Below are 26,191 nucleotides of genomic sequence, written 5' to 3' on the forward strand. Positions count from 1 at the left end.
GGACCACTATTAACTTTGCTACTGCTTTATACTACATAAAAAGATTTTTAAAAGGACAGAATAAATGATAAAGATATCACCTGCTCAGTCCTTTCAGTCCTCCTGTGTAGAGGGGATGTTTCCAGGCGTAGGAGACACCAAGACACAGACACAACATAGACAGACAAAGAAATGAAGATAACAGTACTATCATTAGTTAAGTTATCATGCATGTGAGCCAGTCTAGTTCTAATGCAGTGGTTCCAAAACTTTTTTGACCTGTGGCTCCCTTGACCTACCCGGCAGTTGGCCGTGGCTCCCCACCATTTTTTTACCGGTGGGCGGGTGGGGGGGATATAAGCCCGACTTCGGGAGTACTTCCAGTTGTCTTCCCTAAAGTAATTGGGACTCAATGAAGGTATTGTAAGGGTTGGAATGCTTGAATTATTGATCTAATCCACTGGCAATCACTTTGCCTGCATCCGAATCCATCGTTTTTTCCCCCAACAGAGTGCCTGGTCCCAAACCTATTCTCTCTTGCAGGGTTACTACATTCTCCCTCTTCACGTTTTTCTCCATTGTTCACTTTCTCTTTTTCTGGCTTTTATGATTTTTCACTTTCTTGCTTCGGGTCAAAGCCTGGTGAGGAAAAGTAATTGCCAGTCCCCAAAATGATTGCCAGTGGGCCTGACTTGCAACCACCATCTCTAATTAGGCACAGACCCTACTGGCTTTGTGTTCACTGCCCCTATATTCTCTCCACAGTCCCTTGTGCCCTTCACTCTACTGTACCCCCCTTGCTCTCAGCCATATTTCCCTTTCTATGCCGCGTCCCCACTTTTCTGTTATATCCAATGTAATAAGTTTGATCAAAAGTGTAGGAAGCTCTCAAAATGGAGCAGGGTCAAATAAGCATAACCAGACTTCCTTTTCTAAGAGGCATGGCCTACTTGGTTAATGGTGTGGCTTAAAACATGTAAACTAGAACTCCATGTTTCACAGAGCGTGCCACCTAACCAGTAATTGTATGCCTCTCTATGAGATTTCTATTATTGCATCCTGACATGTAACAGCACAACCAATGCACACACCCAAATCAAGGCAGACCTATTAGCTTTGCCAGTGCTTGTTAGCAGTAGCAGATAAATGAGTAACAACAATAATATTATTGGGAATAATTAGAATCTAAAATGTTTCAATTCTGAAAATATGAGCCTGCAAATTAACATAGTAAGGTCTATGGAAAGGGCAGTGCCCTTTCGAGTGCTTCAGACAACCCAGTTCACCCCTTCACACCACTTTCTTATGAAGTCTCCCACTCTGTTACCCAATTATGCCCATTTCCTCCTCACATCTTTCTGCAATCGTCCATCTGCATATCTCGCACTTTCCCACAATTACAACTGAACATATGTAGCCATCGCTCTGAAGAGAGGCCAAGGACTGGAGGTGCATAGTCATACAGTCTGTACACATTTAGAACCAAACTGCAGACACTGTGAGAAAGTCGCACTGCCTTCTGTCTCAGCTTGAGACCTCTCAATGGTGCACCTTGAACCGCCCACTCACATAACCTGAGCTCACTCAGACATCTGGAGGCGTCTCAGTTTAAAATATGCACCATTATAAAAGAGTCATTTGGTGTATCAAAACACTACAGAAACACAACACCTTGAAAAAGCAAATACTCCCAGGGAATGCAAGATAAAGTAAAACATGTGACACGTAAACAGAAATTGCATCGCTAATACGGAATATCGAAATGCTTTTTACAGTCATTGTTGAGAAAACAATTAGAGTTTTTGCTAGTAAAATTACGGACATGAATATAGAGCCAGATAGCGGCCAGTTTTAAAGACGGATTTCAATTGCTACTGGGTTTGAGGCTTAGCAAGGCCCACCCCCACCTAAAGTCCTGGTGAAAGCCCTGGTTTATTTCGTGTCTGCTATAAAGGTATTCTAACCCATCTCCACACCACTCATTTTAAGCTGCATTCTAGGACCTCAAAGTTTCACTAAAATAAAGCCCTGCTCCCCCGCACAAGCACACAAAGGCAAACATTTTAACCACAGAAATTAAAAGATTGGAAAGGCGCCTCGTGCAAAGCCTTGTTTCTCCAACAAGTTCGCTAACCTCATTTGTTACAGTGACTGCCTAGTTAAAGGCTGTTTTGGGAAAGTTCGGATGCACTGAAGTCTCTTCTGCGAGCCAGCTCACTTTCTCGCGCTCCCGTTGGTGCAGACGCGCACACACACGGGAAAGCTCGGTGATAAGAGTATTAGATTTTTTTCAAAACCTATGGCCTTTTTAATCAGACTCTGTGTGCTTGTTCACTGAATGCTGGCCCTAAAATAGTGCAGCCTGCGGCGGACCGAACCCCCCTCCCCCAGCTGCGCCACTGCACATAGGTCCATCAGCCTGTAGCTGCAATTTCCTACATCGTGCTCGCGGCGCCCCTGGCACCTCATTACGGCGCACCAGGGCGCCGCGGCGCACAGTTTGGTAACCACTGTTCTAATGGCTCATTACTGTTAATTCAGCTCTACCCATCTCAATATGATGGGAAAACCTCTAGCTCACCTTGAATGCGAGAGGAACGTGCATCTCCTCACCTGGCTACAGCTCAGGATTGTGGGGCACCGCTCTGTAATTTAGAGAGATATATGCAAAACAGTGATGATTAACTAAGCGACGGCTGAGCAGTGTTAAAATAGTGTTAAAATAGACTTCCTTCCAGGTCTAGAACCGCGATTAGAGCTGTTCATATGTAGAATACAGCAAGCTAGTTATGGGAAAATGCTGTAGGTAATAAGAGCAATTAATCCTGTTGGGTGCCTCGTCATTGTCTGCTCATAATAGGAGCTGACTAGCCTCAAAACATCTAAACTCCGTCAGTGCATCTTAATATTATCATTATCATAGGCTAGGCGCGTTATTGCAAAAGAGGGCTGGATTCATTTTTGCAAAAGTTAGTTATTCAATCCCCTTCATTTGGAAAAGCAACCCCACTATTTCTGAAAAGATCGGTATATATCTTGTTCACCACCCAGCAACCATTGGTGCCAAATAAATATCCAATTTGAGTAAGAGCCGGACAAGAGAGAATGTCCCTATGTTCGTATAAGTAAATACACCGCATTAGAAGCCAGATGCGGCGTACTTAACGGGTCCGCTCTAGAGGTGTAGCACTCACTCAGGTTGGCGCGGGCAAGTGGTCTAAGTAAAAAACAGTCTGAGAAAAAGAGTGCTCAGTTGACGGGGGAAAACATTGTTTTAATGACGAGATTACGGAACAACAGAATATCAGTATCCGAAGCCATAGAAAGCAAAACTATAGACTAGACACAGGATATACAGGGCTCTAGTAACGGCACTCACCTGTCCATCGGTACTCCACGCATCCAACCGGGCTGTTTGGGGAGGTAACGGGACAGTCCGGGAGGCCATCTTTGTTTTCCATGGGGTGCGATCTAATTGGACCTTGGTTATGTCGTCAGAAACCCCGTAGGATCTCGGGGAATGTAGTTCCCAAGTAATAATCTCTTAAGTGGCGTCTAAGAAATGTATGAAGCCTGCATTTGCGAGCCCCCGATGCCTCTGGGGCATGTAGTTAGAATACCATGGTGTTTCTATTCCGTAGTTGGATCACGGGCCGAACTTCAGATCGAGGATATGTTCAATAGATTCCCCCGAATTTATTAAAGAATGTATAAACTGGAGGTTGATATTGTGAATCAACTTGATGCAATATATAACCCGTATCGACCCATATGCAAGATTGTTAGATGAAGAAATAAGCTATTAATAATGGCAAAAAAAGGGGACCCGTTTTGGTAGAAGATATTTTCAATCAAGGCCATGTGTCGCATCAACAGTATTATACCTGACTAGGAGCTAAGCTAGGGGTCTAGCGTGAAACTAATGATGACCGCAAATATCAAGGAAGTGTCATCAAATTGTGTAGAAGGTGTCAATACACAAGTACTGGTGTGGTCTACAGTGTACAATACTCACAGTAGAGGCCAAGTGTACCAATCGTGATGTGGAAAACCTTATTGATGTCAGAGTATATCTAATATACTTTATGTATCTAGTTCATACTCTGAGATACACTTGTTCCACATAAGACAAGGTTATTGAGTGGATATATATAATGTACTATGAATGAGTAAGCCTCTATCATCTTAGTATCCAGAGTGTCACTATAGCGACATCCATGGGATATCCCCATTCAGGCCTGCTTTGTCAGAATTTAATTTATACACCCACTTTTGTTCAAGTTTAAAAAGATGTTTGGAAATGTCAGTCACATGTGCTGGGATATGTGGTTGCTCAAGTACTGTCCACTCAAAATCTGTGGGTTTGTGCCCTACCTCTAAGAAATGATTGGTGAGTCGGGTTGCCTGTTTCTTGCACCTAATGGTGCTCTTATGCTCAGAAATTCTGATTCTGATCTTTCTTGTCGTCATCCCGACATACCTCAGATGGCAGGGGCATGAAATCATGTAGACTAAGTTGTTGCTATTACAGTTGGTGAATCGCCTCTGTTCCCAAGGGCGGCTGCTCCCAATATCAATACTAGTGGAGCGTCTAGTTTTTGGATAGGCTGCACAATTGCAGCAGGGATGGTGTCCTACCACCGGTGGCATGTCCCATAATGTACCCACTTGATGATTCAATTTTGTAGGCGGTCTGGTGTGTACCAGTTGATCCTTGATACTGGTACCTCTTTTGAACGCAAACAAAGGCTGTTGTAAATTGTCAGTACCTGTATTGAGAATACTCCAGTGCTTTCTAACAATCCGTTGAACAGCATTTGATTTAGTACTGAAGGTATTCACACAGGTAATCCGTTGGTTCTGTATTTTAGGACGAGCTGCTTCGAGCAGTGATTCACGGTTATTGTTAGCTGCTCTTTTCATAGACCTCCATATTAGTTTTTTTGGGGTAGTTCCTCTGGCTGTCGTTCTTCTAGAGTCTTGGCATGTATCGAGAGTCTCTTTGGTGGAGCAATTCCGCTGAATACGCAAAAATTGTCCAAACGGCAAGTTGTCGCGTAATGCTTTGGGGTGACAACTGTCATACTGCAATAACGAGTTACGGGACATTGGCTTCCTGTAGAGCTCAGATCTTAGACCTTCAGAGGATACAGTGATCAAAAGATCAAGGAAGGCTAGCGAGTGTTGGTCATATTCCACAGTGAACTGTAAGAAGGTGTTTTGTTCATTCAACCACTTGTGGAAAGCTGTGAATTCGGCCGAAGTCCCTCGCCACACCACAAGGATATCATCAATGTAGCGTTTCCAAACCCGCACCGAAGCAAGGTACGGGTTTGTAGTATGCAGTACGCAGTCTTGCTCAAATTTGTGCATATACAGGTTCGCTAAACTGGGGGCAAACATGCTGCCCATACTTGTCCCTGATATCTGCAAATAAACCTTCTCTTCAAATTGAAAGAAATTTTCTTTCATGGCTAGAGTGGCCAGGTTCATTATCAAGGAAACAGGTGTGATAGAATCCAGGTCTTGCTCTCGTAATAGTTCTTCAAATACGTCTCATTTTGGGGGATCGAGGTATACAATGACTCGACGTCAAAAGATACCAATAGATCAGTCAAGGCATCAAACTCTATCTCCGGTAAAATTCTTAGAAGATCTTTAGTATCTTGGAGGTATGTAGGCATAAGCTTGACCATAGGTCTTAAAAAAATATCGACAAATGTCGATTATGGTTTAAGTAGAGAGCCAATCCCCGAAATTATGGGGCGCCCACGAGGTGGCCGTTGTACTTTGTGGATTTTTGGAAGTATGTAAAAATATGGCATCACCGGATGTGGTGTGTGTAAAAAAGCGGCTTCATTGGTGGTAATCCAGCCCTCGGACAGAGCTTCTTCTACTATGTGCCCAATGATAGTAGACAGTCTCGCAGTGGGATCCTCTGTCAACAATCAATAAGATCGGGTGTCACCAAGTTGTCGCAAACACTCTTCCCTGTAGGTGGTGGTGTCCATCAAAACAGTCTCCCCGCCCTTATCTGCGGGTTTTATAATGACTGAGGTGTCTTTAGTCAGATTCTTCAAAGCCTCCTGTTCAACTTTAGGAATGTTGATAAATGTTTTCTTCGTTTGTTGGAACAGTGTCTGGACATCATGTTGCACTGCTTCCTCGAAAGTAGTCACTTTTGCTGGCACTGTGGCAGCTAGTGGGGTAAACGTAGAGGGTTTTTTAAGTCCTGTATTCTGCTCTATTGTATCTCCCTCATTAGTTTTGGAAAAGAAGAAATGGAGCCTTATTTTCCTGAAGAAATTCGGATAGTTCTACCTGGGTTTGTAAATCATCTCCAGTGGTTGTTGCCACGAATTCAAGACCTCGGTTTAATACTTTTTCTTCATTTGAAGTCAGGCGTCGCGAGCTCAGTGTGACTATGAGGCTGTCCCTGAGCTCTATCCCGCCTGGTCCTGGGGTATCTTTTTCCCGCTCCGTAGGTCCATGATTGTGGGGGGAGATTCCATTGTACTTGTCCTTGCGGGGCCCGTCGTCTGCCGCGTGATCTCCCCTGGAAAAAAAACTAAAAAAGGAGGCAGATTTTGACCTGGTTGCATAGGTAACGGGCCATATGGGCCCATATGTTGTGGAAAAAGTGGTGGTCCTTGTGTCCATGGATTGGTAGAGGCCACTGCTGCCGTAGCACCTTTGGTTTTCAGAGCCCTCTGTTTCCTATTTGTGTATTTAGCTGAGCCAGTATCCTGTGGTGTGCTCGGATTTTCTATTTGCCCTATTTGGTCCTGGAGCGATTCAACAACCTTTCCTAACGGCGCATTGGCTTTTCCCCCTGGGCACGCCAGATCTGACTCTTGCGGGTCATTTCCTGAGGTTTCTAGAGTGATGGCTACTGTAGGATTATAATTATCATTAACGTCCACTATGGGTGACAAGGGTAATTGTGGAGTAGAGAAACCCCTCTTCTTGCTTCGACCCTTTTTCCTGTTAGAATTCATGCATGCAGCAAACTCTACCTCATTATCTCCATAAGAGAACTGGCTGCACGAGTCAGTTTGAACCTTGTTATTCAGCCTGTTTGGTTGATCTGTACAGCCTAACTTCAGCATGACCATAAGGGGACTCCACGTAAAGTATAGGGACACCTGGTATCCCCAGAGATAAAAGTTGGTATGAGGGGTTATAGGGAGCCCCTCTGAAATGTTGCTTGACTGTGACCCCACGTAAGAATTGAAATCTTTTAGCCACCTCTGCCCAAAAGCCCCCTAATTTACCCCTTGCTCTCAGGGCTGCCACCGCTACTATGGAAATCCCCCCCGAGTGGGGCATAGTATGCCTCTGAATGTCTCTCCCGGTCCCATCAAGTACCTCGGTACAAGCTGCACACGGCCAGCGTCTCTCTTTCGCCGGGACCCAGCAGCCTCCTTTCACTCGTCCTGCAACCTCCGAGCGGCGCTGGGCGAAGTCGGGCAGGGCCACCGACATACTAATAGGTTTTGGGGACATTTCTGGATATCAAATCAACAATCATAAAACTGAGGTAATCCATTGGAACACACTGACTCCACGAATTGATTCCAAAAGAAAAATCTAAATTTCTCCAGTATTAGGGGTGTCTTTCATAGATTCACATGCTTGAATATTCCCCGTCGTCGAAGTGTGAGTCCCACGGTACATAAAAATAGCAATACTGCAAATATAAATATATGTAATAACATAATACATAATAAAATAGAGATAATACACACTGAAAAACCTCAACAATGGATTCTCCATAGGAAAACATTATAGAGAGAACTCATTTGCAACATATCAGTGTCATTATGTTAGTCCAAACTGCAGCCAATCAGGCTCAAGCACCCTCTAGAACCTTCTCCTCAGAAGCTCAAGCCCTCAGATTTTCTACCGCACGTCGTGTGAAGGGAGTCTCCCTGAGCTCTGCTCAGTTTTCTTCATTCTTGTCTTCTACTTTATTGTTCTCAGGATGTCAAGTAAGAAGTCTTTGTTTAGGCCTTGCTCTTCCTGTGGGAAACTGCGTTTATTTGAGAAGGACCCCCACCAAAAATGTATTTACTGCCTTTATCCTGATCATAGGGTGGCTGACTGCAAGTTCTGTAGAACTTTTCCTGCTAAGACTCTCAGGGACAGGGAAGGTCGTCTTCTTTTGTGGTTAAAGCGCCTTCAGGACAAGGAAGCAGTCTTATCTGATGCGGAGAGTTTCCAGTCAGGTCCTTCTACTGCCCCTTCAAAGCGTGGCAGTGTTCAGGAATTGCCTTCTCCTTTCCTGAAGAAGAAAAAGCTGGCCTTGACAGTAGCCCCAGTGAAACCTACTGCTACTGTCACTTCTGTGACTACGCCCACGAGACCTGGCTCTCAGGCGTCTTTTCCAGCCTCTATAAGTGTTGTTACACTTCTGGATCCGCAGTCGTCGACGGGCTCGTCGACTACCATTCCGTCGACTAAATTGGCTGCTGTGGCTTCGTCGACTATCACTATGACGATGACGTCTGCTTCGTCGTCGTCGACGAAGGTTTCGTCGACTGCTTTCACGGCTACGAAAGCTTCAATCTCTTCCGTCTCGTCGACGATTCCGATTATATCGTCGACGAAGAAGCTTCCATCGACGAAGAAGTCATCGTCTACGTTGCATGTCCCGTCGAAGTCTAAGATCCTGTCAACGCTGAAGGCACCATCGACCAGCTCGTCGACGACTAATATCCCGTCGACGAAGGCTTTGTCGACGACTAAGTTAACATCCAAGGATTTGTCGACGAAGCTCCCGTCGACGACTATGTCAAAACACTCGTCGTCGACAAGTACATCCAAAAAATCACCGTCTCCAACAGCGGTGTCTAACTCATTGTCGTAGTCGACGGCTGCTCCAGTGAAAACATCTACGTCGACGGCTGCGTCGATGGCAGCTTTGCCATTACATTCTGGAAAACCGCAAGAAGACGCAGCATCCACTTCAGGATCCATGTCTTTCGCCACTATGCCCTTAGTGTCTTTGGATACTTCAACTTCTACAGTTGTTACAGAGTCTTCTTTGGGCAATATCCAGGACTCTGCACACCAGTTGCCACCTCCTACTCTACAGCCACCCTCACCATTGTTGGTTACTGACCATGAAACAGAATCCATTGCAGACGACAATGTTTTTGGTGATGCTCACAGTCCTTCAGATTTGATTATCAAGTGTCAGGACACTAGTTCTGAAGATGACGAGGAGGAGTTTGAAGAACAACAGGAGGAACAATATGTGCAAGTTCCTATGGCGACTTTTCCGGTATCGCTGATTTCCAACCTACAACATATGTTGGATGATTACAATAAGAGGTTTCCTCCTACGCCTCAAGCTACCCCGGGCCATACTATCGCTGAGAACACAGAGCCAACTCAACCTCAGCAGCTTCCTCCAAAACAGATTCCTCCTCCAGAGGGCCACGTCCGGCTATCCCCACTAATTCTCAACGAGATGTGGATGATGAGTCAGAACCAGAAAGAGAGGAAGGAGAAGTTCCCCAGAATACAGATGATGAACAAGACCCGGATATGGCAGAATTAGATGATTATCGAATACAAACGCCCTCTCCACAACAGGGCGATTCTAGTGATTCACCTTTGGTTGACATCGCTAGCTTCCATAATTTGATGGATAAGGCGGCAGACCGCTTCAAATTGCCAAGAGTGCAGCGAGAGGAAGACTGTTTTCTCTATGACTTTAAAAACCAGCCTTATAAACAGGTCCACACTATACCAATTATCGACTTTGTGTGGAAGGAGGGAATTAAGTTCATGCAGGCTCCTAACTCCTTACCTGCTCAACTCCCTCGTTTGGAGAAAAAATATAAGGCCCGACTGGCTCACCCGCTTGTTTGCTCTCGCATCCTAAGCCAGAATCCGTGGTGACCCAGGCAGCGCAACGACGGGCGCGTAACCCTGCAACTCCTATCACTTCTCCTCCTGATAGAGAAGGTCGACGTTAGGATGCGATTGGGAAAAAGTTTTCGTCCATGGCATCTACTTCAGTCCGTGCCGCTAATGCTTTGGCCATTTTAGGTCGTTTCGACCGACAAATGTGGTCGGACATTTCTGCGCTGGTTTCGTTGATTCCGGAGGCATCCAGAGCAGAAGCACATCAGATCCTGCAAGATGGAAAGAGGGCATCAGAAGAAATAATTGACTGTGCTGTGGACGTTGCGGGTACTGCTTTCCCTATCCTAGCCAGTGCTGCGGCCCTCCCGCGTCAGGGTTGGCTAAAATCCACATCGTTCGGGCAAGAGATCCAGTCGAAGATACTCGACATGACGGAGAGTCTCTCTGCGGCTCTCACATCGATGAGGCGCTGGAATCGATAAAAAAAATACCGATACGGCAAAGTCGCTTGGTTCCTTGCAATTCAAGAAACAGCTTTTTCGTGGTGCATGTGGACGAGGCACCCCGTCCGGCACTTCTCAAGGAGGGCAGTCCCAGTACCGCCAGTACAATCGAGGCAACCAGCGCTACTTCAACCAGCAATCTACTCGTCAACAGCAGTCCAAGCCCCATAGAGGAAAATCTAACTATAGGGGCTCCAACAACAAACGTCAATGACTTTCCAGTTCAGCAGAGAGTTGGAGGGCGAATCTCGCAGTTTTATTCCCAGTGGTCTCTGATAACATTGGACCAATGGGTTTTGGACATTGTACACAAGGGTCATGCCTTGGAGTTCAGAGATTCCTCCACGTTCTCCACCCTCAGGCCCGCCACCTCCCCATCTCGAGGAGCTACAACATCAAGTTCATCTTCTGAGAAAAAAGGGTGCAGTCGAAGTGGTTCCTGTATCTCAGCGAGGAAAAGCTTTCTACTCAAGGTTTTTCCTCATTCTCAAAAAGACGGGGGTAGTGGCGGCCCATTATGGATTTGAGAGCTCTCAATGTGTTCCTCAAAAAACAATCTTTTCGCATGCTAACTCTATCGGAAGTCTTACGGCTTCTCTGCAGTGGAGATTTCCTAACAACAATAGACCTGCAAGACGCCTACTTTCATGTGCCAATAATCCATCGACATCGGCAATACTTGAGGTTCAAGGTGGGTCACGTTCACTATCAGTTCAGAGTCTTACCTTTTGGCCTACGATCAGCACCTCGTGTCTTCACGAAGGTTCTGGCTCCGGTCATGGCTCATCTGCAGGGAGTTCAGATTTTTCCTTATCTGGATGATTGTCTTCTAAAATCCCAATCTCCTCAACAGCTGGCTCACGACACACGTCTATGCCAGCAAATGTTCAAGGCACTAGGGTTAACCATCAATTTGGAGAAGTCACACTTTACACCGTTGCAAAGAAGAAACTTCCTGGGAGCAATTCTAGACACAAACATGTCAAAAGCCTTCATTTCCCTCGAACGCCAGCAAAAGATAATTAGATTAAAATCGTTTCTGGGGATGGCATCATCCTGTATCGCACTGATCCCAAATTGCAGGTTACGCACTCGTCCTATACAGGAAGAATTGGACCTGCAATGGCGTCAAGTGTCGGGGTCGTTCAACGACCAGGTGACAGTAACGTCCCGCATGAAGAACAGTTTGCTCTGGTGGGAACAACCAGCCAATCTGGACGAAGGGATTTCGTTTCTAGTCCAATCTCCGGATCTGACGTTGACTACAGATGTGTCCATGGAGGGTTGGGGCGCTCATCTCCTGGACCTTTCCATCAAAGGCAAATGGACGGCAGCGCAAAGAACCTGGCATATCAATCGGCTGGAGTTGATGGCAATCTTCCTGGCGCTCAAATCGTTCTTGCCCGTAGTGCAGGGGGAGTCGGTGCTGGTTCAGACAGACAACACCACCAGCATGCACTACATAAACAAACAGGGCGGCACAAGATCTCAGCCACTGTCTTGTCTAGCTCAAAGGATTTGGGATTGGGCTCTTCGTCACCAAATTTCTTTGACGGCAGTCCATCTGCCGGGGGTATCCAACATCCTTGCGGATTCCCTGAGCAGGTCCGCGTCATCCACTCACGAGTGGGAGATACATCAGCCAATTCTGTACCTGGTGTTTCGTCGTTGGGGTCATCCCATGATAGACCTCTTTGCAACCCCAGTGAATCGGAAGTGCCAATCTTTCGCAAGCTGGCATCTCCATCCAGAATCCAGCGGAAATGCCCTGCTCATGGATTGGAGCGGACTATGCTTATGCTTTTCCACCGATTCCTTTGGTGCCAAGGACGTTGTGGAAGATGCGCAGGCAACCCTGCCACTTAATACTGATCGCCCCTCGGTGGCCCAGACAGGCATGGTTCTCAGAACTACTTCTGCTATCTCAATGCACACCCATTCATCTGCATCCACGTCCAGACCTCCTGACGATGGACGACGGTCAAATTTGCCATCCAGACCCATCCACGCTTCAGTCATCAGCATGGAACCTGAATACGTTGAATTTGCGAACTTAAATATACCCCAAGAATGCAGAGACATTCTAGCGTCTGCTAGAGCTCCATCAACAATCAAGACATATAAGCTGAAATGGAAGCGATTCTGTCATTGGTGCGCTGCATCCAATATCCACCCTATCAACTCAACTCCGGAGCAGCTCTTGCCTTTCTTTCTGAGCCTCGCTCAGTCTGGGCTCTCTCATGCCACCTTGAGAGTTTTTCTAGCAGCTATTTCACGTTTTCGGTACGATGGCTCAACGTCTCTCTGTTCATCCAGAATCATCCGAATCATCCCACAGTTCTTTAAGGGTCTCTTCAGGAAGTTTCCGCCAGTTAGGCGCCCTCTTCCGGCATGGCACCTCAACGTGGTATTGTCACAACTTATGAAACCTCCTTTTGAACCGATCCACAGAGCAGACATCAAGTATCTTACCTGGAAGGTTGCATTACTTTTGGCTTTAACATCTTCTCGTCGTGTAAGCGTTCTTCACGCTTTCACGATCAAGCCTCCGTATTTGCAATTTAAGCCCGATGGAGTGTCACTTCGTACCAATCATTCTTTTTTGCCGAAAGTACCTACTGATTTCCATTTGAACGAACCTGTCTTCTTAAAGACTTTTTTTCCGGATCCAAAATCTCCGGCAGAACAACGTCTACATTCTTTAGACATCAAACGGTGCTTAAAATTTTACATTTCAAGGACTACCCCTTTCCGTAAATCCGATCAACTTTTTGTAGCATATGGACGGATGCGGAAGGGTCATTCAGTGACAAAACAGACAGTTGCAAGATGGATCTCAGCAGCCATATCCTTTTGTCACCAGCAAGCTGGCAAACCTTTACCACGTCCAGTGAATGCACATTCAACGAGAGCGATGGCGTCATCCACCGCTTTGTTTGCTGGGGTGCCTCTACACCAGATTTGTCGGGCAGTGACATGGTCCAGCAGGCACACCTTTACCAGACATTATTGTTTGGGAGGCATCAACGAAGCGGATACCGCAGTGGGACAAGCAGTGCTTCGTCATCTTCAAATAAGGTGAGCCTCTGTTCCCTCCTCCATTTCTTTCGGAGATTGCTATATGCTTTTAAGCTATATGTTATTGTTTTCAAGTTTTTGAGACTGTATTGCAATCTCAGCTTCTAAGGAGGTTACTGCTATCTATTCTATTCAAGCCTGTGAATCTATGAAAGACACCCCTAATACTGGAGAAGAACAATTGTTACTTACCTGTAAACATGTGGTTCTCCAGTATTGGTGTCTTTCATAGATTCACATGCGACCCTCCCTTCTCCCCTCAGAGGCTCTTTCTCCTCATACGCTCTTATTACTTGTGCTACGAAAATCTGAGGGCTTGAGCTTCTGAGGAGAAGGTTCTAGAGGGTGCTTGATTGAGCCTGATTGGCTGCAGTTTGGACTAACAAAATGACACTGATATGTTGCAAATGAGTTTTCTCTCTATAATGTTTTCCTATGGAGAAACCATTGTTGAGGTTTTTCAGTGTGTATTATCTCTATTTTATTATGTATTATGTTATTACATATATTTATATTAGCATTATTGCTATTTTATGTACCGTGGGACTCCCACTTCGACGACGGGGAATATTCAAGCATGTGAATCTATGAAAGACACCAATACTGGAGAACCACCTGTTTACGGGTAAGTAACAATTGTTCATCTTGGGATCCAAGTCTTGAAGAGTATTGACGACATAGCCCAGGCAAACTTGGAAATAAAAGCTAAAGAGATGAGAAAATTATTGAAGTCCTGGAGCTGTTTATCTCTTTCCTTCAAGGGGAGGGCCAATGTAATAAAAATGGCTATCCTTCCGAAATTCACTTTTGTTTTTTATACGATCCCTTTGGAGTTTGATTCATGATGTTTGAAAAAAAATACAGGGAGAAATAGATTCTTTCATTTGGGCATCTAAAAGTGTTAGGATAGCATGGAAGAAACTGAGCCAGAAGAAGAACCAAGGCGGGATAGCTAGCCTGGATCTCATGTCCTACTATAAAGCTTTCCATTTTAAGAACACAAGACATCTTTTCTGAGACTGAGTCACACCCTCCCTACTGGAAAGCAAGGACAAAACATGGCCACTGTTTATCTAAGTTCGGCCATCAAAAGTTCTTCTCAAAAATTAGATTAAAGATGCCAAGAGCAGCATTCAAATTATGGTCAGACATAAGGAAACTATGACAGTATCCATACTATAGTCCCCAAGCACCGATATGGAACTCTCCAGGAACACCCGAATGTCTGAAAGACTCATTAGCACTTCCACTGAAAAGGGCTGGAATCGTCAAGTGGGGAGAGTTGCTGGAATTTGGCGAACTAAAAATCATGGGACGAATTAGTGGAGAAAACGAAGGACGAAATATCTAGGTTCAAATTTTACCAGCTGGCTAGCTGGGCTAAAGATCAAGTGACTTGGCCAGACTATGTTGGGATAGTAGATTGCGAACTTCATAAAGATCCAGGGAAGAAAGCAGTTTCAAAGTGGTATTGGCACTTGGTGGAGAAGAAGGAAGCCGAACATGATACTCCAGATCTTAAATGGAAGATGTTTCCGGCTCAGGACTTGCAACAAGCATGGCAAGTATCCTGCACTTTTTATGGCATATTATAATTTCTACACCTCTTAGGAAAAATCATTTGTTTACTTGGCACAGATCTTATTGGACCCCCGAAAAGTTATCAAAAATGAACACCCAGGTGATCAAGAAATGTCCAAAATGTGGCGAGAGGGAAGCAAATGATATCCACTTGTTTCACTCATGTCATCACTTAGATATATTTTGGAGTGAAATTGGTAAGATTATTGATGAAAGGTAAGAACCTTTAATGTTATTTTTGGCATATTAGCAAGTCCAAAAGTAACAAAGGACCAAATAGACAAGTCACAGCACTGGGTATCTAGATAATGAATTCTAGGTCTGATGCTGTATATAAATCTGTGGACAAAATGTTCCTTGCCTAGGGACGAAACATTGAAGACCAAATTGCCGGAGGACACAGTTGAACTATAAATGTACCAGACTTGTAAAAACAGTTCAACTAAAAAAGTAAGATTTCAACAGGAGAGGGATCAGGCTTTAGAGGAATCCCTATTTCTTCCCAGACACCAGCAATACCAGATTGTGCAGACCGATGTTAGGAGATGAAGACAAAGACTGAGGTCTACAAGCGTTAATTCTAGCTAAAACATTATGAGAATACATGTTCAGAAGTCAAAATAGTCCTGCTGGTTACAAAGCAATGCAATCATAGTGACGATTGCCTATCTAGCAAGGTTTCATTCTGCAAAAAATTGATATGTGGATGATGATTGATTAACATCGTCTAAGATTCATGAGATGGTTGAGAACTACTCTTGTCTGCCATCCAAATTTTAAGGAGCTTTACAGTTACTGGTCACCTTTTTCCTCCTTCTATTCCTCCACTTCATCCTCGAGTTTTCTACTTGAGTTATTAATGTTCAGTAACAAACACCCTGTTATTTTGCAAATTTAGTTGCATTTACATTTCTTGTCTATTTTGTGGCTGGGTAACTATTTCTCATTGTGTTACGTTGCCTTGTCCTCTTTCTTAGTACCACAGTAGACCTGTATTGCATTACTGTATAGGTAAAAGGGGTTAACTACCATTTTATTCCCATCACAAATTGGTTGTTCTTTATGAGACCCTAGCACATAACATTTAATATTATGGTCTAGCGGTTAACCGTACTGACTTATGCAGCACACGATTGGGTAGTCTGGAGGCAGTCCTGTCTAGGATTTCCAAAGATTACCACAAAGGTGTGGGATTCGGATTTGGGGCCACAAGGTGTGGTACTAAGTGTTTAGGGACATCATGCCTTTATGCTTTGTACCCCTTAGTGAGGGACAGGCTACTGCTCCTGTGCCTACAGAAAGAGATGCCCTGCTCCGTACTAGGTCCAAAAGCCCTGGGGAAGAAACCCATTACACAGCAAGCAAAATGTATTCCTTCTCCACCCAACCATCTCTTTTTATATGGGTACCACTGTTATAATGATGCAGTATTGTTCTTGATTCCTATTGCATTGAACACAGTTTATCAGGTAAATCTGCACTTGGTGCTTGGTCTGTGAAGGCTGGTAATACAAATGTCAGTGGTAATTATTCATCTATTTGTATATAGTTATTTGTAATTTTTACACTTATGAGTAACTTTTTAAAATATACGTTTTACTTTAAATGTGAGCTTTATTAACTCCGTTTTGAGCCTTTTGTGTTTTTGTTCCCCCCAGGATGTGAAGAGCACATTGGACAGGTATGATTATCCTCTATTAACAGCTCACCATATGAAAAATTAACAAGTGACCTTTACTCATATCATACTATAGTTTTGTAGTTTCTATACTTATTTCGTATGTATTTGTGCCCCATGAGTAGACCCATTTTTAATAGGTCAGATTAGGTGCTAACAGCGTTGCTTTTACAATATTTGTACCATGAGATGCACTTGTTTTGTCTCTGATATTTCGAAATGATGAAACACAAGTGGATATTCATCCTTCTGACTTGCTACTCAAGAGAGTGAGGTAGTGAATCATATATTTTCTTTAGATTTGACTTTGTCTAATTTTGTCCTTAATTGTTTATTTCATTGATATTGTACACTCCTTCGTCTTCCTGTTAATTTTATTTTTCGTTTGATTTTTTATTTAATTTCTATCCTACATTTTACTTTTGTTTCTTTAATTCATTTTCCTTATATTCTCCTTTTCTTATCTGTGTTGTATAATCTGTCGTTTTTATTATTTTGCTTAGCTCTTTCCATTTTATAATTTTCTCTTACCTTTGTGCGTTTTGTTTTCTGTTTCTTTGTTTTCAATTTATTTACCTTCACCTTTCTATTTTTATTTCCTCTTCTAGTTTCAACTCTATTTGACTGTGTCCTATGACTCTAATTAGCTATGTATTTCTAATTATTTTTCTGTTTTTATTAGATATTTTTACTTTATTTTCTTCTTTCTTTTTCCTATATTTTAACTTCCTTTCTTTCCATTAGTGTATTTTTTTAACTTTCCTTCACTAATTCCCATTCACTGTAAGTGACACATGTCCAAATCTTTGTGCATTGTTTCCTCTGTAATTTCGGTCTTTCTTTGTGCTTAATGTGTACTCCACTGTCTTGCCTCTGTATCTTTCTTTTTTTTCTCATTTGTAAATTTAAATCTATTTCTTAGTGTCTGTTTTCAACTTAATTTGCAAACTTTAGTTTATAAAGCAGTATTTTAATGTTCATTGGTACAGTATGGTTCGATGAGTTGAATAGTTGTCTCTGAACTATGCCGTACTTGGAAGTTCACACGTTTGAATACCTGCAAGGCAGGCTCAGACACCCATCCATCTGACGTTGCTAACATGTATACTATTCAAGTGGTCAATAATGCTCCATATAGGTAGCATTTAAAAACTGTACAAATATGGTCTAATGTGCTATATAAAAACAAGGTAATAGTTCTCTAAAATTGTATTTTCTGTTAGGGTTTCACTTTTAGAGCATTGGTATATTGTTTAATTATCTGTTTGTAGTTGTATGCTAGAAATGAAAGTTTGATTTTCCACAATGTTCCTTCACCATTTTAAGTTTTGAGTGCAATCATTTCTTTGATTTATTACTATTTATTCCCTATGAAACCGTTCCCTATAACAAATTCCTCATGTATTTATCTGCCGAGGTCCAGCCCTAGTCTGATCCCTATAGCCAGATGTCTTCTAGTACTTTATTTCACAAAAGAAGTCTTATGTAGATCCTTTACTTGTGATGTTTTGCATCCATCTCGGTGTACAGTTACTTTTTGTTCATACCCAGGTATTCCATTCCTCATTTTTTCAAGAGGGAATCTCCCTGACTGCTCACTACCTAATTACTGTATTCTACTTCCTCTCATTTATCTGACAGAATGCAGGATTTCTCAAATACCCTAACCTGAACAGATGGGAATTTGATATCATTTCCATTTGGCTCTTTTCTAGGTATGAAAACATGAAAGCTCAGGATGCATCTTATAGTACCTTTAAGGGGAAAGAAGAGAATACATATGTGGAGAAGGAAGTGGACCTGCAGATAAAGATAATTGAATCATTGGGTGAGAAACTACAAACTTCTTTGGCCGTTCTGTTCTCCTGGACTTTCTGTTGTGATCTTGGTTTGCAGACCCTCCACCGGGGTTGGTATATCTAAGGTACGGAATCTAAAACTAACGTGTTTCTTCAGATGAACAAGTTACTTCCCTTCGGTAACGATATATCTGTAAGAAACATTAGTTAGTTATAGATTCCTTACCGCCCCACCCATCCTCCCCTTTCTGCGAACTGATTTCTAGGGTTAAGGAAATCCTTTCAGGGTCCTAGTTTTGTGCACCAGTGGTGGATCTACGGCGTTACAACGCGTACTTTTACAACGCGTGCCGTTACTACGCAACTTTTACAACGCAAGTCGTTACAACGACTTGCGTTGGGGGTGCTGGATAGTAAATATTTTAATTTACTATTCCAACTCCAGTCCCCGTGGATAGTAGGGAAGGAGTTGGATAGTAAATTAAACTATTTACTATCCTGGAGCGCCCCCCAGCGCAAGTCGTTGTAACGACTTGCGTTGTAAAAGTTGCGTGGTAACAGTACCGCGTTGTAAAACCTTCATTGTAAAGGTTGTTCCACACCAGTGGTCAGTGTCTTGCATGGCTCTGCGTTTCTGGCGCAGAAAGTAATGTACAGAACTGACGTCAGCGCGCAAGGGGGGCTCAAAGTAGCTACAGCGACATCATCCTGGTGACCACAATGCTAATGACTGACGTGGAGCTGACCAACGCCACCTTCCGACGCGCACAGGTACTGCTGACGAGAACTTTCTGGATTCAGTCTGACGCCTGGGGGTAATTCTAAGGTAAGGAATCTATAACTTATTAATGTTTCTTACAGATATATTGTTACTGAAGGTAAGTAACTTGTTCGACAATCCTCACAGCCTTTCCAAACCTGGGTGCACCTTTGTTCACCAACCCAGGCTTGCGCACCCTCACCCAGTCCCCAATTACAAAAGGGACTGGGTGAGGCATCATAGGTTCCTTTACATTCTCCTATTTTCCTTAATCTTCTCACTTATACTACGCAACTCAGTCTGCTCATGCCCCTCACCAGGGTTCCTCCTAAACCACCACGGACACACTTTAGAAACAGGATTTCTCCCTAAAAGGACTGACTTCTGTAGTACTCTGAGGTGTGATGCGATACCAAGCAATTTTTATCGGTTTATCTTTCCAATTGCTACCACAACCACACACCCATACTATACTTTCTTTCAACACACTGTTGAACCTCTCAATCTGTCTGTTACCTTGTGGTTCATATAACGCTGTGGTGATGCAACAAATATTACTGTACTTGAGAGAACTTTGCCTTTTGTTTGGACATTAACTAACTGTGCTCCATTATCCGATTATCAATAATTCAGGATAGCTGTCTTTTGCAGTAACCTCTTTGAAGAACTCAATGACCGCACCAGAAGTTACATGAAGTACTAATTTACCTCAGGCCACTTCGAGTGGTAGTAAAAGAGAACTAACGCAAAACGGGCTTCACTGGGTAACAAGCAAAATGGCCCGGAAATGTTAAAACAACGCTTCTGCCATGGCAAGGTAGGTCACCGCACATGCTCCAAGGGAGCCAAAGTTGGCCTTAATATCTTTTCACTGTTTTCACAAGCATCACTGTCAAGACCTGTCCACCAAAGCATGTATGAATTAGCCTCTTCAACGAAGACACACCTGGATGCCCTTCATGCGCTAATTGTAGAATAACCTCTTGCATGTCTTTGGGCGGAATGCACTTCCCTTCTTTGAAAAGCAAATCACCTTCAACCTCTAATACCTCCGCCGCTCTCCAGAATGACACAAGCTCCTCCGTAATAGCCACCTTATTAGGCCAACCATCCAAAACATGTTTTTTATGGTCTGTAATATAAACCTCAACCTCACACTCTTTCCATTTTTCCCCTCCAATGCTTTTGAACTCCTCAATAAGATATACTGATACACTTGCAACCGCATCCACTCCAACCTCATTAAGACTATTTGTTGGATTCTCATGGGGGAACCCTGAGACAGTCAGCCATTACTTTACTTTGAAGTGGTACATGCTCAACCTTGAAGCAATACTCTTAAAATCTTGACACTAATCTCGCTATGCGTGCAGTGGCGTTCGAGGCATGTGGGCTGCTGAATTCATATCTGTGCATAGATCGCCGCCTAGTGTTGGGTCCGGATGATCGCACATTGTTGTCCTGGAAGAGTCTTCGAAGTATCACGAGATAGGTGGCTCCTCCCCTGGACTACAGTACGCATGGGCATCGACTCCATCCTCAGATTGTTTTTTTCCGCCATTGGGTTCGGATGTATATTGGTTCCCTCTAGTCTGAATCGATAGTAAACTTTCTTAAGACCAAAAGGTCTTTAGTTTTCTTCGTCGGTATAGTCTTGCGTTCGGTGCCTAACTTCTAGCTCGGTTCCGAGCCGGATTCCATACTCCCGCGTGTTTTCAGCGCGGAGGGCCCAGTCGACGCCTCAGACCCTATCGACTGTTCATCATGGAACGAAGTCCGTTCAAAAGATGTCCCGTCTGCAACTCAAAGTATCCCCACATCGACGTCCACCCGGTGTGCAACAAGTGTCTGTCAACGGACCATGACGAAGCCAGCTGCATGGCTTGTTCCCGCTTCAGGTCCAAGAAGATGCTTAAGGATCGACGCGCTGCGCGCCAGGAGGCCCAGCACTCTGCACCGGCGCCTGCGGACATTTTCGATGCTGGGGATGTCGAAGAGGAAGCTAACCGGGACATCGGTGACAGCCTGTCGAATCCCTCGTCCGATGTCGACTACAACTACGACGCGGACGCCGAAATGGTCGAAGCTGAAGAAGTCGTCGACGAGGTAGGGGCCGACGACGGGGCCTTTAGGGCCGTGGAGGATAGCTCGGACGATGAGCTACCTCGCACTGGGGCCGTACCGGTTCATAAGGCTCAGGTCGAGGGATCGACACTAGGCCTTACCCAAGATCTTGCACTGGGTTCTACGGCCCCGCCTTCGTGCTCTGCCACGGACATTACTGTTAAGCCGCACCCTGCAAAATCGAAACCGAAAGTGAAACCAACGGTCTCGACACAAGCAACAACACTGGTGGCCACCTCGAAACAGAAAGTGAGCATTACCTTGGTTGGCTCCAAGGCCTCGGAGCCCTCGGCGCCAAAGAAGCAGAAGGGTGTTGTCGTTCCGAAGCTCAGGTCAAGGGCGTTGAGACGAAGTCTGCCGCGCCAAAGACTAAAGTTAAGGTGGTCGAGCCGAGTAAATCGGCGCCGAAGGCAGTCGACACCAACAAAGGACTCGGTGATCCAAAGGTTCTCGAGACTCCGCGTCAACAAGACCAGGCCAAGAGCGGCGCACCCCGAGAGTCCACGCCTAGTGGTGCCTCGAAGGATCCCGTCGACTCGGCGCGGCCGTCCGCCGCTTTCACCAAGCAAGTGACGGACTCCCTACAGCGCAGCAAGGAGAAGGCCTCGGCTGTCGGACCAAGAGATCCTCCGCCTTCGAAGCCAGCTGAGAAACCTCACAAGGCGTCGACCCCCATCCACTTCACGGTGGCGCCGAAGGCTTTCACCCCTAGAGTGGTCGCCAGCGTGCCCGAGAAGGTGTCCTCGGTGCCGAAGTCGTCGACGGTGGTTCCCACCTTAAAGCCTCGGCAATCTTCGGTGGAAGACCAACAAGAACATTTTATTGATGCCGAAACGGGCAGACGTTCCCTCCACAAGCGAAAGATTGCCCCGGAACAACCCATGGAGTCCTACAAGATTCCTCTGAAGAAGAAAAATGTGCCCTAGACGCGGCTGACACCGCAGCCAGGGCTGTCAACACTAGTGTCATGATGCGACGTCATGCCTGGCTGAGAATCTCGGGGTTTAAGCCAGAGATGTAGACCACCATCCTTAATCAAACAGTAAATCCAGATCACTTGTTTGGCCCAGAGGTTGACACCACCTTAGAAAAGATTAAAAAGGACACTGAAACTGCTAAGTCCATGGGTGCCTTACAGTCCCAGCAATTCAGGGGTGGGTCTTTTCGTCGCTCAAGCACTAGAGGCGTTTCGAGAGGCCAGCTCTCCCAATCCACGCAGTATTACAAAGGCAACACGCAGTCCACATACACCAAACAAAATCGAGGTGGATATCGTTGTAACAGCGCCAAGGGCAGGGGTCGTGGAAACAACAACTCCAGATCCTCTGCCACCAGCAAACAGTGACGCCTTGTCACTGCCCCAGACCACACAACACCGGTCGGGGGGAGACTTCAGCAGTTCCTGCTGGTCTGGAAAACCATCACCACAGACAGGTGGGTCACACAGCTTATACAGTACGGTTATTGTCTGGAGTTAACATCCACTCCACCCAACATACCCCCACAACACCGTCCTATGTCTGCCGAGCATTTGCACTTATTGCAGCAGGAGGTCCTTGTCATGCTGCTAAAAGGGGCAATAGAGCTCGTGCCTGTGAAAGAAAGAGGCACAGGAGTTTACTCTCTGTACTTCTTGATACCAAAGAAGGACGGGTCCCTCAGACCCATACTGGACCTCAGACCCCTCAACCAGTACATTCTATCGGAGCACTTTCATATGCTGACCCTGCAACAAGTGCTCCCGTTGCTCAGTCAGGGGGATTTTCTCGCAACTTTAGACCTCAAGGATGCGTATTTTCACATTCCGCTGCACCCGTCCTACAGAAAATACCTCCGGTTCACCATCCAAAACCAACATTACCAGTTCAAGGGTTTGCCTTTCGGAGTCACCACGGCACCCAGGGTGTTTACAAAGTGCCAGGCGACGGTGGCGGCGCACCTAAGGAGACAGAACATTCACGTCTTCCCTTATCTGGACGACTGGCTCATCCAGGCAGTGTGCCGTTTCACGTGTCCCACACCATTCACCTCCTTCACAATCTGAGCTTCTCACTGAATTACCCAAAGTCCCACCTCCAACCCGCCACGTACAGCAGTATCTGGGTGCGACGATAAACACTCTGGCTGCCACAGCACATCCGAATTCAGTGAGGGTCAACAGCATTCAATAGCTGATACGATTCAAACCCCAACACTCGCTTCCAGCGCGAGTGTTCATGCAGTTGATGGGCATGAAGGCCTCCTGCATCTCCATAGTCCCGCACGCGAGACTACATATGCATCCGCTTCAGGAGTGCTTAGCACGTCAGTGGACTCAGGCTCACGGGCAGTTGAAAGACCTAGTGTTGGTGAGCTGTCGGGCGTACAACTCTCTGAATTGATGGAATCCACAAAACCTTTGCAAGGGACGACCGTTCCAAGAGCCTGTGCCACAGATCATCCTGACGACGGACGCTTCTCTCCAGGGATGAGGAGCCCATGTACTCCATTACACTGTGCAGGGACTATGGACACAACAGCAACGAAAGATGCACATCAATGTTCTGGAACTGATGGCAATCTTCATGGCACTAAAGGCTTTCAAAGTACATCTGTGCAACAAGGTCGTGTTGATCCGGACGGACAACATGACGGCCATGTACTACATTCAGAAGCAGGGAGGAACACACTCTCCACAGCTGTCTCATCTGGCTGAGAGCATGTGGAAGTGGGCCATTCAGAGAAACATCTTCCTCATGGCAGAACACCTCCCAGGCAAGGACAATCAGATGGCGGACCTGCTCAGCAGGTACAGCCACCAGATGCACGAGTGGGAGATACATCCATCAGTACTCCACCCGTACTTCCAAAAGTGGGGTCATCCAGAGGTAGACCTGTTCGCCACAAGGGAGAACGCAAAATGCCAAGGTTTCCTCACCCACAGTCGCAGGGCAATGCAATGCGATATGGATGAACTGGTCAGGCAAATTTGCGTACGCTTTTCCCCCAGCACCTCTGATACCGCTGGTGGCACGCAAGCTCAGGCAGAACTCCATGACTCTCATCCTGGTTGCTCCAACGTGGGCTCGCCAACCATGGTACACCACGTTTCTGGAACTGTCCGTGGTACCGCGTCAGAGGCTACACCTCACACCCAGCCTTCTGACGCAGAGCCATGGCGACATTCAGCATCCAGATCGGCAACAGCTCAACCTGGCGATCTGGCTCCTGAGGTCTTAGAGTTTGGCTACCTCAACTTGCCTCCTGACTGTATGGACATCATCCGGGAGGCAAGGAAGCCCACCACAAGAGCATGCTATGCGGCAAAGTGGAAGCGGTTTGTAATTTATTGTGCAGACCACAACATTAACCCGCTAGATGCATCTACTCACGACATCATTTGTTATCTTTTCCATCTGTACAAATGTAATCTGGCCTATGCTTCCATTTGCATACATTTATCCGCAATAGCTGCTTATCTCCAAAACAGGCGGCACCTCTCCCTCTTCAGGGTGCCTGCCATTAAAGCCTTTCTGGAAGGACTCAAACGAGTTATTCCTCCGCTGACTCTGCCAGCTCCTGAGTGGAACCTCAATGTGGTCCTCACTCTGCTGATGGGTCCCCCCTTTGAACCACTGCATTCCTGCGAGATTCAATTCTTGACATGGAAAGTGGCTTTCCTTATAGCGATTACATCGCTGCGAAGAGTTAGTGAGCTCCAGGCACTAACTATCCAAGAGCCATTTATTCAAATTCATTCTAACAGGGTGGTGCTCCGCACTAACCCTAAATTCCTTCCTAAGGTAGTGTCTCAATTCCATATTAACCAGACTATTGAATTACCTGTGTTCTTCCAAAATCCTGAGTCATTGGCGGAGAGAATGCTCCACACCCTTGACGTCAAAAGGGCCCCGATGTATTACATTGATAGTACCAGGGATTTTAGGAAAACTAAACGACTCTTTGTTGCCTTTGCGCCACAACACAAAGGTAACCCCGTTTCCAAAGCTGGTATAGCCAGGTGGATCGTTAAATGTATTCAGATCTGCTATCTCAAAGCCAAGCGTACTCTCACCATTTCACCGCAGGCCCACTCAACCAGAAAGTTGGGGACCTCCATGGCTTTCCTTGGAAATATTCCTTTGGAAGACATATGTAGAGCAGCCACATGGTCTACCACACAGACATTTACAAAGCATTATTGTGTTGATGTGCACTCCAAACAGCAGGCAGCTGTAGGGCAGGCTGTTCTAAAGACGCTTTTCCAAACTTCTGCAGCTGGCATGGGCGGCCGCCGTTAATGGGGGGACTGCTATGTATTCTATGCACAGATATGAATTCAGCAGCCCACATGCCTCAAACCGAATATGCTACTTACCAGTAGGCATCTGTTCTTGGCATGTAGGGCTGCTGACATTCATATAGCCCGCCCTCCTCCCCGGCGCCTGTAGCAGCTGCAGAATTCACATATACTTCTTGCATGGTCAACATTCACTTAGTCTCAATCCATCTTGGCCACAATGGCTAAAAACAATCTGAAGATGGAGTCGATGCCCATGCGCACTGTAGTCCAGGGGAGAAGCCACCTATCTCGTGATACTTCGAAGACTCTTCCACGACAACAATGTGTGATCATCCGGACCCAACACTAGCCGGCGATCTATGCACAGATATGAATGTCAGCAGCCCTACATGCCAAGAACAGATGCATACTGGCAAGTAGCATATTCGATTCCAACTAGCTCCTGGAGAAAGTATTCACACTAATGGCTTATGGTCAGTTCTAAGCACAAACCGCGAACCCAAATGTAATTCCTACAGTGCTCAATGTCCA

General features: G+C 45.4%; 1 protein-coding gene across 2 annotated transcripts in view; it reads left to right on the forward strand.

Annotated features, from left to right (window-relative positions):
* Nucleotides 1–26,191, forward strand: part of LOC147717637 (E3 ubiquitin-protein ligase TRIM39-like) — a 231,007-nt gene that overhangs the window by 59,518 nt on the left and 145,298 nt on the right. For both annotated transcript variants that reach the window (XM_086924430.1, XM_086924431.1), the window contains 2 exons: nucleotides 16,676–16,698; nucleotides 18,411–18,523. In XM_086924430.1, coding sequence (XP_086780556.1) covers nucleotides 16,676–16,698; nucleotides 18,411–18,523 — 136 coding nt within the window. The remainder of the gene's footprint in view (nucleotides 1–16,675; nucleotides 16,699–18,410; nucleotides 18,524–26,191) is intronic.

This window comes from Lissotriton vulgaris, chromosome 5 (assembly GCF_964263255.1).
Source record: "Lissotriton vulgaris chromosome 5, aLisVul1.2, whole genome shotgun sequence".
Taxonomy (NCBI): Eukaryota; Metazoa; Chordata; class Amphibia; order Caudata; family Salamandridae; genus Lissotriton; species Lissotriton vulgaris.